General features: G+C 45.5%; 1 protein-coding gene across 1 annotated transcript; it reads left to right on the top strand.

Moving 5' to 3' along the window:
• The first annotated feature begins 6,458 nt into the window (after positions 1–6,458).
• LOC136503714 (uncharacterized) lies at positions 6,459–9,484 on the top strand. Its single transcript, XM_066498707.1, has 4 exons — positions 6,459–6,537; positions 6,758–6,855; positions 7,321–7,409; positions 8,055–9,484. Exons 3-4 carry the CDS (start codon positions 7,382–7,384, stop codon positions 9,482–9,484), a joined length of 1,458 nt encoding a protein of 485 aa, XP_066354804.1. The 5' UTR covers positions 6,459–6,537; positions 6,758–6,855; positions 7,321–7,381.
• The last annotated feature ends 2,843 nt before the right edge of the window (positions 9,485–12,327 follow it).

Here is a 12,327-nt window from a genome sequence, read left to right as displayed (position 1 = left end):
AAAAATGCTTTCACATGGATTGGAGGGCCCACAATTCACGTACAGGAGATTTCCACGTAGCCCCACCAACATTTGCACACATATGAAGGATGGACCAAGCCCCCCTCACATAGGAGGGGGCCCCCATGTTAGTGGAGGGGGTCGGCCGACCCTCCTAGTCACTCAACCCCTTTAGATTTCTCCACTGCCCTCCTCTTGTCAACATGCAAACAACACACAAGTGGGAAGGATCTCCACCATCCATTTAAGGTTAGCTTGATCCAAAGGATGGTGTGGAAGTCACTAGGATCTATGGCCCACCTTCAACCACTATATATTGGTGGTACCCCTCTCACTCTCAAGCCATGAACACTAAGAGGAGCTACATATTCTACACTTAGGCAAAGCCATACTCTAGTAGTAGCATAGAAAATAGGGAGAATTAGGGGAGTGTGGAGAAGAGCTAGGCTTGTTGGTGGAAATTATCAAGTGGCATATACTTATTAGGAAAGATTGGACAACCAGCAATCGCTCAACATATCTAACTCATAAATTATCCAAGTGGCATATAATCACAAAAAAATTGGCAACCAACAATCGCTCAACATATTAGAATTTACCCATACAAATAGGGGCACATCCAAATATACAAAATAAATCTACCAAGATCATTAGTACTAAAACAAATCCATAGAAGTCTAGATCATTATTAGAATTAAAATGATGTCTCCATAAAAAACTAACAGAGACACTAACATCCAACGCCAAACTCTTATAGCGGACTTCCTTAAGAACAACAATTGCATCGTATCGTGTAGCCTCTGACCAACTCTCATGGCACACCACCTTGAGAATAGAAAGCTTCTGCGCCCTACTCCCCAGCACTTCAACAAGCGCAAGCTACCACTTGCCCCCTTGAAAGTTTGAAAACATAAAAAACTTGAGATAACATGTCAAGCAGTCCATATCATCAAGTAGTTGATATGAACATTTATATCTTTTAAGCATTTGGCCCTCAGTGACATTATCCTTTCACCGCGTCATATGAAAACATTGTTATTAGTTGTAGGTTCTCTGATACGTCTAGAGGGGGGGGTGAATAGGCCTATAATAATTCAACTCAAACCGAAGTCAAATTCACCAGCGGCACTACCGTACCTGTAGAAGAGATTAGTTCATAGTTCAAAATCTACCCAACAAAATTTAGATCTGGTAAATTTCTTAGCTTCCTGCAGGGTGGTAGATCATAGATCGATAGCTAAAAGTGGAGGGAACACCACACACAAGTAGATTGGCCTCAATCTTAGAAATTACCTCAACAACAACAAGAACACAAGTGTAGCAACACAAGCACATGATGACACAAGGATTTATCCATGGTTCAGCTCGCCACGAAGGCTTGCCTAAGTCCATGTTGTTGAGGTATACCACTAAGGCTTAGGGATTTGCAACCCTACCTCATTCTCAAGTCAAGAGAGTGAACTCTTGATATGAGGGGTGATTTTACTTGCTGCAAGAGGTGGTTACAACCCTCCTGGGGCTACCACATAAGTTGGCAAGCTCACCGGACGATGCTCTTGCCGGCTAGGAGCCAAGCTCTAAGAGTAATAAACACAACCGCTGGCCAAAACATGAACCAAGTGCTCTTTAGAGTTTGGAATCAATGGAGATGCTCTCTTATCAAGTTTTAGACCCTTATCCCTCAAGGATTGATTGGGAAATCAATAGATTTACTTGGGGGCTTGAGGTCAATAATAGAGTGAGAGAGAGAGAGAGAGAGCTCCTACTTTGTTTTGAGTGTGCTGAAGTGAGGAAGAAGGGAGCAGATTAGTTCATTACAGTTGGGAAAGAAAGGGAAAGGTATATATACCCCCAGGCCCTAATGATCACTTAAATCGTAGAAATCCATTAGGGAGAAAAAGAAAAGGTATATATACCCCCAGCCCCCAACAGACATTGCACCTAAGAGGTCAGGTGAAACAAGGTCCACGACCTTGAGGTCGGGCGAGACGAGGCCGCCACCAAAGAGTCGGGTGAGCCAGAGCCCGCGACCAAAGGGTCGGGCGAGACGAAGCCCGTGACCAAAGGGTCGGGCGAGCCAGAGCTCGCAAACTTGGGGTCAGGCGAGACGAAGCCCGCAACCAAAGGGCCGAGCGAGTCGAAGCTTGCAACCTTGGGGTCGGGCGAGACAAAGCCCACGACCAAAGGGTCGGGCGAGCCGGAGCCCATGACCTTGGGGTCGAGCGAGACGAAGCCCGCAACCTTGGGGTTGAACGAGACGGAGCCCGTGACCTTGGGGTCGGGCGTACCGGAGCCCACACCCAAGGGGTTGAGCGAACTGGAGCCCGCACCCAAGGGGTCGGGTGAGTCAGAGCTCGCACTCCGCAAGACAGTAAGGATAATAGTGAAGTGTAGACTGTCTTGGCTATGAATCTGAGGATGCATATGGTTGTTTGAGCACTTAGTAGCATAGATTAGATTAAGCATTGTGCCCCCTTTATAGTACGGCTTTTCCTATACTCAAATTCAATATATAAAAGAATTTAAACCTCCTTTGAGTTTGAACCCATCTATATTTGTAGTTGGGGGCTCCTCTGTTTCGTGTAGCATCCTCAAATATGAATTCCCTACTTCTCATCTCGATAAATCTCATTAGTTCTCTAATTGTGAGGTCATTATCACCAAAACCCACAATTAAGGCTTGATTGCACTTTCATTAGTCCTTAACAACTTTCAACAACAATGACGTATTGAATATAAATTTTTGCATATTTATAAGTACCTTAATGGACAGAATCTGAAGACATGGAAAACAATTCAACAATGACTGAAGAATCATAACTTGGGAGTGCTTTGGAAAGGCAATATAGTTTATCATCACATCAAGAATAGTAAGACTTCGGAGATGCAGATGGTCAACTTTTAGGACAAAATAATCAAGATCTAAAAGTTGAACCAACAATACTGCTCCTCGTAACTCCAAAATCTACATACTGCTGTTGCACAACTTAAGCTCATGCAGGTTGTTTGAAACAACATGAAGGAGAGTTTGGCTCGCGTGTGACAACGTGAGTCGCTCAAGATTTGACCAAGTAGTAATCCCATTTGCAAGATCTTCATCATTATATGCACATCCATGCAAACCATGCTCAACAATCCCAACAAGAGCTGGATATATGTGTAGTCCACCATGTGATAGCGTGAAGCAACAAAGATGAAGCTTCTTAAGCCCACTACCATTGAATGGAAGAAGTTCCCTCGGCACAGGCTCAAGGCCTAGCACGAGCACAATTAACAAGGATAATTTGAGTTGGACATGTTAACTCAGGTTTACGCAACTAGCGACACCAACTACAGACATTTTGGGCTATGAAAACCAACTTATCAATCCTAATGGTATTAATAGCCCCGCCGTGTTTCCAGATGTAATTTCTGACATCCTTGTAAGTCCCAAAGTGGATCAGTGAGTCTTGTAGGACAAGATCCTCCTCCAGCCACCTCTGACCCCATCCAGCAAACATGTTGTCATCAGAACACACTGCCTATGACATGAATGTCACTTAATGGGAGATGATTGTAAATGTTGTCAAGGGGTTCAATAGGGAGGCTGCTCCAATAAGCCCAGTGGCCGGTCGCATGCCATGAGTAAGACTGGTGGTCGTTCTACGACGAGTGATGGAGATGTCAAGGGTGGAATATACGCACGCACATTGTCGACGATCACACCTAGGGGACGTAGAAAATGGGAGGATGTGAAAGGTCCTAAATGGCTAGAGGGGGTGAATAGACTAATAAAAATTTCTACAATGCACTAGAGCAACTTGTTAATCAACTAAATGGCAATAAAGCGTCTTGCTCTAGCTCTACTAAAAATACAAGCCACCTATCAATATACTAGTGATTATAGTCTCTATATCACACAATAGGCTATGTCTCTACAACTAAGAGCTAGTGAGCAAACTAATCTGGTCAACTAATTACTTCTAGTTACACAACTAGGCTACACTAGCAAACTACTACTACACTAGGCAAGAATGAATAAAAGTAATGCACAAGTGTGAGAGTAGTGAGTAATATACCGAACCGGCAAGAGATAAATCAATCAAGAATACCAACTGATGACACAATGATTTTCTCCCGAGGCTCACTTGCTTGCCGGCAAGCTAGTCCCCATTGTGACGGCCGATTCACTTGGTGGTTCACGCGCTAATAGGCACCACACCTAGTCGAACACTTGGGCACTGTAAGAACCAATACAAATGAGGGCACTCAACGTCACGAGCAATTTACTAGAGTGGCTTTTGGCGCTCCGTCGGGGAATAAGCCGAAGAACCCCTCACAATATCACCAATCGGAGCCGGAGACAATTATCAACCTCCGCTCAATGATCCCGATGCTCCAAGTCATCTAGGTGGCAGCAACCACCAAGAGTAACAAGAGAAATCTGCAGCGAAACACAATTACCAAGTGCCACTAGATGCAATCACTCAAGCAATGCTCTTGGATGCTCTCAAATATCACCAAATGATGAACTAATCAAGCAAAGTGAGTGAGAGTGGAGTTCTTTAGCTCTAGGGGTGTACAAATATGTCAAAGTGCTAAGAGAGACACCCCAAAGCCGGCCAAGTTGCTTAAATAGACAGCCCACACATGGGCTAGCCGTTAGGCACAACCAACCGACCATCGGTCCCGCAGGCACGGCGCTATCGGACCATGATGCCTGGGTCCAATGCCCTACTGTGGCCACTCCTGAGTTGCCACGTGCCTTAGTTTAAAAACTTTACTGTTGCCCCGCTCTAACGGCTTGCTGTCATGCTCCGAACTCAGCCATCGGACCCACCTCCGGACTAATGTGCACTAGGGTCCCGAGCTTGCAAAATCTACACCAAGAGGTCCAAAAAACAAAAAAAAAACACGTCGGACTCAGTCCGATCGAACCAATCACCTAGATCCGGAGCCCCCTCGCTCTCTCTGTCGCGCCACCTCTGAACTCGTGCGCGTGCATCCGAGGCCATGGAAAACACTTGAAAAGCCATTGAAAAGCATGTGCAACATCCAGAAAAAAATACTTGCAACATATGTGTGAAACATATGCAACATCCAAATAAACATATTTGCAACATACGTCTAAAAAAACAGATAAAATATTTGGAACATACGCTTGTAACATACATGTATAGCCATTACAACATATGCAACATAATGATATACTTTTACAACATCCTTATGAAACACTTGCAACATGCATATGAAACCCATGGAACACTTGAAACATACGCTTGCAACATGTCTAGCGCAACACTCTAGTGGGCGACGACCACCATGTCTAGCAAGCCTCGAGGCGGGCGCGAAGTATGGCACGACCACGACGCCCTTGCCGTCTCTAGCCGTAGGAGGAGGTGATGAGGAGGATGCTGACGCGGGCGCTGATGATGAGGTGATGGATGTGCAGGAGAGGGACGTTGTACTGGTCCCCGAAATAGAAGCCATCCGAGGATATGAGCAACACCACGAGCTTGGGGGAGCTTGGAGAGCGGCTGCGTGACAACGGACGTCGCGGCGGTGATGGGCGGGCATAGCAGGACGAAGGTCGTGGCGACGGCGAGGGCCGCGGTGAGGAGTAGGAGGCGGGTGGCAAATGAAGGCTGGGGTGCGTACATGGAGGAGGAGAGGAGAGCGGCGGTGGGTCGCCGCAAGTCGCCGAGGTCGGGACCTCGATTGAAGGATGGGGTGCGGCCATGGAGGAGGAGAGCAGAGCGTGCGTGCAGCCTGCGGCTGGTAGCTTGTGGAGTGGGGGATTTTTTCGAGACAGCGGCTCCGTTTGCTGGTCTGAAACTTAGCTGAAAACACTGTTCCGGTTGAATTGTTGTGAGAGAAAAACACTGTTCCGGCTGAAAAAAGAAGCCGAACAAGCTAAACATGGGGTAAGCCGAACAGGGTCAACGTGGGAGTATCAGATATTTATGAATATGTGAACGACACGAAGCCAGTTAGCGTCCGGCGTCAAACGCCCTAATCCTAGCATTATCGTTAAATCCAAGTCTAAATACCGCTCGAAATGCCCAAAAACTCTCAAATACTGACACGTGGCTGATGAAAACAAAATGAAACACTACAGGCAGCTGCGGTCCTCGTAGCCATTCGATGGGGAAACGTGGCTCTATCCCAGCTGCAGGAGGCTCCCACAAGCCACCGCTCGGCGCTTGGAAATTTCGCTGCTCGCTCTGCCTGCCCTCGCAAACCCGCGCAGTCCCGCACCGGCGCGGCCAGAGCGAGCCGGCCACCCCTCCCTCCCTAGCTCCCCGCTCCCTCCACCCCGAACGCATGAACCTGGTGATGATTACAGTCTACGTTCCTAGCCCGCCGCCGCCTACTATAACTAGGCCTCCGCCCGTTCCCCCGCGTGCACACGCGGCTGCAGATACACCGCCCTCAAGAAGTAGCAGCAGCAGCGAGGGTGAGTCGGGACTGGGAGGCGGGTGGCACGGCGCGCAGGGGCCCGTCGCGGAGCTCGAAGAAACCGCAGGATTTCGCCGCGGAGCTACATTGTGCCTCGAGGTGCGTTCCTCTTCTCCGCAGAGTTCCGGGGCATTCTTTGGCTTGATTCTGCGGTTCCGTTCCGGGGGTTTCGGAGGCGTTGCTGGGAAATTTCTCTGGTTCGTGCGGAATCCGATCGGATTGTCTCTATGGGATGGGAATTTCGGTGGCGGGACGAGCGTTTGTGGATTCCGTGGTTCTGCTTCGACTGCTAATTCCGTTTCTTGCGGCCTTGTTTCAGCGATCAAGCCATCGGCATTCGCTGCGCAACCTGCGCGTCTCGCCTGTTTGGCAATCTCTGCTCTTGGGGACACGAACAAAGGACTCGAAAGATTCCAGGTACAGAGTACAGACCCGAGCTGCCCTCGACTCGCAGAACTGCAATCGGTAGAGGAACTCGGTTGTTAGTCTCCGGTTGCTTCGCGTCTCGCAATTACCGTCTCACTATGCTGTTATTACTCTCCGATGATTCCTTGCTGTATCTTGAAATGAGTTCTGATATGAAATCTTCGTGAAACACTTCACAAGTTTGCTGTAAACTTAGTTGCATACTCACTGTCTTTCCCAAGTGACTACTACATTGTAATGATTCTCATCATGTGGCTCTGCGTGAATTGGTGATTTGTTTCCTTCAAAAAAAAATTGGTGATTTGTTTTTGTGGTTCTTGGTAGGTGTTGACATTGATAAAAATTCAGGGATTTCGTGCAGAATTTGATTAAGTGGTATCTCTGGGGTGGTGATGAGTCTTCTTGGTATTATTTGTTCTGCCTAGGCATTTATCTTTTTCTTGTTATATGTTTCAGTGTCAAGCCCTGGCTGCACTCTGCATCCTGATTGTGCACATTCTTTTGGCTTTCTCTTCTCATGGATACCGATGAACCAAGTACTCCAGGTACAAATCTGATTCTCAGTTCGCAGTTCACTGCAATGATTTAAATCAGGTCATTGCCTTTCCCTTAATATATGATCAAATGACTATGTGTTTGTGGAAATGCTTAAAAGCAGCAGCAGGCAATTAATTGATTCTGTAGCATCAAATTATGTTCTTGCCTTCTTGGTCCCTGATATCTTCAATTCATCTATGAACTTGCATAGATGATTCAGAAACTGTTGGCAAGTCTGTTACATGATTGCTTTATCTAGCTACTACATATTGCTGTGTTCTTAGTCCCTGATACCTTGCAGTAAATTCTGATTTCACAATGCCCATGGCCATTTCACAGATTGTTGCAAGTAGTTACTTATGGAAGTTTTTGTCTTCCTTGAACAATTCTGACTCAGTGCTTGCACAAATGATCCAAAGAAGCAATAATTAGGAAAATACTCTGGTTCATCTTTAAATTTCTTAGTGCTACATTGCATGATTCATCCAGTAGCTGTATGTCAAGTAATCTTGTCTTTCTATTTACTATATTATCTGATCAAATGCTAGCTGTGTTTGCAAATGCTTCAAAGAAGCAAGCACCGGTGAATAGTGTGCTTATGTTATTATCTTATTGTTCTGTTTCTTACTCATTTCTGCTATGCATTGATTCAGATATGCCATCCAGAAGGCCTCATAAGCACTGGTGTAAAGTATGCAACAAGAAATTCCTTTCAGGGAAAGCTCTTGGAGGCCACATGTCCTGCCACCGGCATGCTGGCAAGCAGCCAAAGAGCACAGCTAGCCCTCCTGCCATTGTCGTCGATCTGCCTGTGCTGCTGCTGGGTCCCAGTGATGAGAAGCCTTCACCGTCATCTTTGGAATCTCAATGCCTGCGCTGCTCAAAGGTGTTCTCTTCCTGCCAATCTCCTAGGGGGAACATGGGGATGCACAGTGAGAAGAAGCTGATGGCCAAGCCTGATGAAGAACCTGGACCAGCTGGGTTGATGGAAGCTTGGGCCAATGCTAATGGTGATCACGGGCACAATGTGATGCTATTTTCTCCAGTGAAGCGTAAGCGATCAAAGAGGGGGATGCCAGTCCTCAATTCAGAGATGAACGCTGCAGCTGCTCTCTTGATGCTTGCAGAGCATTCCGACAAGACTTCTGCTGATGAGGATTGCTGTGGGGGAGATAAGGATGACAACATTTCAACACCCATGGTGTTGAAGGAGGTAAATCTGAATGATTTTGAGCAGCTGGATCAATCTGATGAGTTCACAAACAGTGCGAGGCTGAAATCTGACAAGAATCCAGCTTATGAGGGTTTCTATGAACACTGTGAGAAGGAAAACAGTTTGAATTTGCCTGCTGATGCTCCCAAGAAGGAAGTGCTGCTGAATGTGTTTGATTATAAGATGGATGTAGAAGCTGAGTTCATGAAGCCAGGAGCTGACATTTCAGTAGAGGAATTGAAGTCCAGTTTGAATTTGGTTGCTGATGCTCCCAAGAAGGAAGTGCTGTTGAATGTGTTTGATCATGGGATGGATGTAGATGCTGAGTTCATGATGCCAGGGGCTGACATTTCAGTTGAGGAGTTGAAGTCCAGTGACCTTTCAGCTGCAATGAACATGAAGAGGCACCAGTGCAAGGTCTGTGGAAAGTCATTGAGGTCAGGACAGGCATTGGGAGGCCACATGACATTACACTTACACTTTGAGAAGAAGAATAAGTTGAATTCGGTTGCTGATGTTCCAAAGGAGGTTCTTCTGAATGCATTTGATCATGAGGTTGATGCAGATATAGAGTTCATGACGCCAGGGGCTGCAATTTCAGTGGAGTTGGAATCAAGTGACATTTCAGCTGCAGTGAACGTCAAGAAACACCAGTGCAAGGTCTGTGGAAAGTTACTAGGGTCAGGGCGTGCTTTAGGAGGACACATGAGGTTACACTATGTTCGGAAGTGCAATCTTCACCAAGAGGTTGCTGATTGTCCTTATTCTGTTATGATGGAAGAGCAAATGCAGAAGCTTGAATTGGACTCTCCCATTTTTTATCGACGGAGACCACATTCACATGGTAGAAAATCTGATTCTGAGCCATAATGTGTGATGTGTGGGCCTGTGGCCAAAGCTGGTTCCACATGTTGTCCAAAACAGATACCTATTCAGTTACCGATAGGTTCATTAGTAGTTAGGAAACTAAAGAATTCCATTTGCTGTAGATAGTAGAGATTTTGATACTGATACTTTCTTCTCTTGATCAACAAATTTTGCTGGATAGGAAGGCAAGGATCTTAAGTCACTGCCCGGTTGCGAAACAGTGTAGCAGGTAATGCGTGGTAGCATGCAGTGTAATGCAATGCAATGCATGATCTTGTGATAGGTCTGAAGCTCCCTGACAGTTGTCCTTGGCTGTACATTGATATTCTTCTGTACATACCTATACAGAGCATATTCTTGTCTTGAAATAATACTTCAACAAAGAGATCTGGATGAGAATTTGTACAATCTAGCTGTCTTTTATCCGTTTGCCTTTTGGACTAGGCAACATTCAGTGCTTTTTGAGCGTTATGCTTGTGCTAGTCTCTTCCATTCTGGTGGTTCCACACTCTGCTTGTGAGTTGTTCACTTGTTCTTGGCTCCCCCTTCATGCTGTTCATGTCGCCCGCCTGGGTGTGACTACAGAAAATTGAATCTGACGATCCTTACGTATGGAGTATGGTGTGCGACGAGCAGCCTTCAGCATGTACTGTAAAACTGGTTCCGGGTGTATCCTGGCAGTCTTGAGACTGAGAGGTACAGTTGATTCAGTTCATCAGTTATAGTATGCAGTATGTTAATCAGCTAGAAGCCCAAAAGGTAATTACTCCAAAAGAATAACATTTATATGGATATTAGCAGCTAAAGGTTTTGATAATTAATGTTGACAATTTTGGCCAACAAAGTATTTTGGACATGGAAGGCCAGTGTCAAAATTCACTGCTGGGGATAGTGTAGGCAGCCATCAACTCTCAGTTCCTTGTAAATACTTATTTTGCTTTCAACTTAATGAAACGGCAGAGCACCTGCCTAATTTGCTCCAAAAAAAAAAGTCAGTTCCTGGCTGCAGAATAGTGCCCGCAGTTCTGCTCAGTTCCACACATACCACAGGCTCATTTTGGAACATTCTTGCTCTTATGCTGCTGGCACATCTGGAAACGCAGGAACAACACGGTCTTCCGGGATGATCGGACTACACTGGCAAGCGCTTTGGCAGCGTGCAAGAGAGAGGCAAACCTGTGGCGAGTCCGTCTACCGAGAAAAGATAGGCAAACAGCAGATGCTTGGTGCTCTATCCTTACTGCCGCAATGTAAACCTGAACTAGTCTTATCTTTGAACCGTGTACTACTATGTATTTGAAACATCTGGCCTAGAGGGCCACTGAAATCAATATAATCTCAGGTGGGGATCCTCCCCCCTAAACCCCCCCACCCCCCGTCGACTTATCAAAAAAAAAAAGTTCTGCTCAGTTGCATTCACTCGTTTTAGTACTAGCGCTCGGAGGCTCTGAACAAACTTTTCTGTAAATACTACTATACAGAGCATACATATATCGAATGGGCTTGTGCAACCTTCCTTTGCTATCCTGTTCAGTCTGTTTCGTTGCCGTGGTAGCATGGCAGATGACACGGCTTTTCAGTAGTGTTTAGTGCAGTTTCTGTTTTCATTTCGCTGAATGTGGATGTGGGCTGGCATCCACCAGTACATACGACTATACGAGTTGATTATTCTCAAAAAAAAAAAAAAACTATACGAGTTGATTACAGATGGTGGCCCACATGATGCTTCCTTTTTTCAGTTCATTCATCCCAGCTCAGGGGGTTTAAGTAAACCTATAAACTCTCGAGTAAAGCAAAAGTGCAATAGGAATCGAGAAAACAGTTGTGATTTTAGAGGAGTGTTTGCTATAAGAGACTGAGAATTTTTTTTAATGAAACTGGAGGGGTTTGCACCCCTACAACATAAATTTAAAAAAAAAGGAAGAGGTTCAGTTTACAAGAACAGGAAAAAAAAAGGAAAACTAGAGTACAATGGGGAGGGAGGCAGACTATGAAACAAAAAGACATTAAAGAGCAGCACAAGCACTGCTAGCAACCAAGCTAAATAGGATTTGCAATCCATTGATCTATTCTTGGGAGTAGCTTCTTTTTGGCCTTAAAGGTAAGAGCTGAAATTCATTTTTGAAATTTTGCTTGGCCATGGGGATGCTTGGATTTACTTGGCAGAAGATTAAGTCATTTCTTGCTTTCCAGATAGTCCAACACATCAGAATAATGATCTCCATGAAGAATGGCACTCCTAGCTGATTTTTGAAACTTTGCAAGTTCTGAAAGTGATCTGAATGTTGGTTAATCTGGATATTAATCATTCCCCAACACTGGATGGCAAAGGGACATTCCAAGAAGAGATGTGACAAAGAGACTGAGAAAATTCATCCCTTTGTGTAAGTCGGACCCACCTGTCAATGCGTAAAAACCTCCTTTTTCTCCTCCCGTTCGGCCTCTGGCACAGCCAACGTAACAGGCAGCGCAGCGACCGGTATGCTGTCTCAGTGTATAGTGCACTTGCACGTCACAACTACTTCCTCCGATGTAGCTGCCCGTTGCACAAGCGAGAAGGAAGACGGATGAGTTGCTCCCCCCTTGATTCTTTTCTCAACTGAGAAAAAAAAATATTCGAGAAAAAAGAGTTGGAGTAATAGGCAGTACGAGACTTTATCCAATCAAAACCTAGATAAGTAATAACTGTACTCCTTTCATGCACACATGCTTCCACCATTTCAATCCGAATATATAACCCCATCTGCAATACAAAATGTCCACATACACCAAAAAAAATGCCCTCTATTTCGGCTATTATATCCATGTAGCCACAAAAATCAGAGGGAAAATAGCATAATGGTGTT

The sequence above is a fragment of the Miscanthus floridulus genome, chromosome 14 (assembly GCF_019320115.1).
Source record: "Miscanthus floridulus cultivar M001 chromosome 14, ASM1932011v1, whole genome shotgun sequence".
NCBI lineage: Eukaryota > Viridiplantae > Streptophyta > Magnoliopsida > Poales > Poaceae > Miscanthus > Miscanthus floridulus.
Note: the sequence above shows the minus strand (reverse complement) of the source record. Positions and strands in the feature narration are given on the sequence as shown.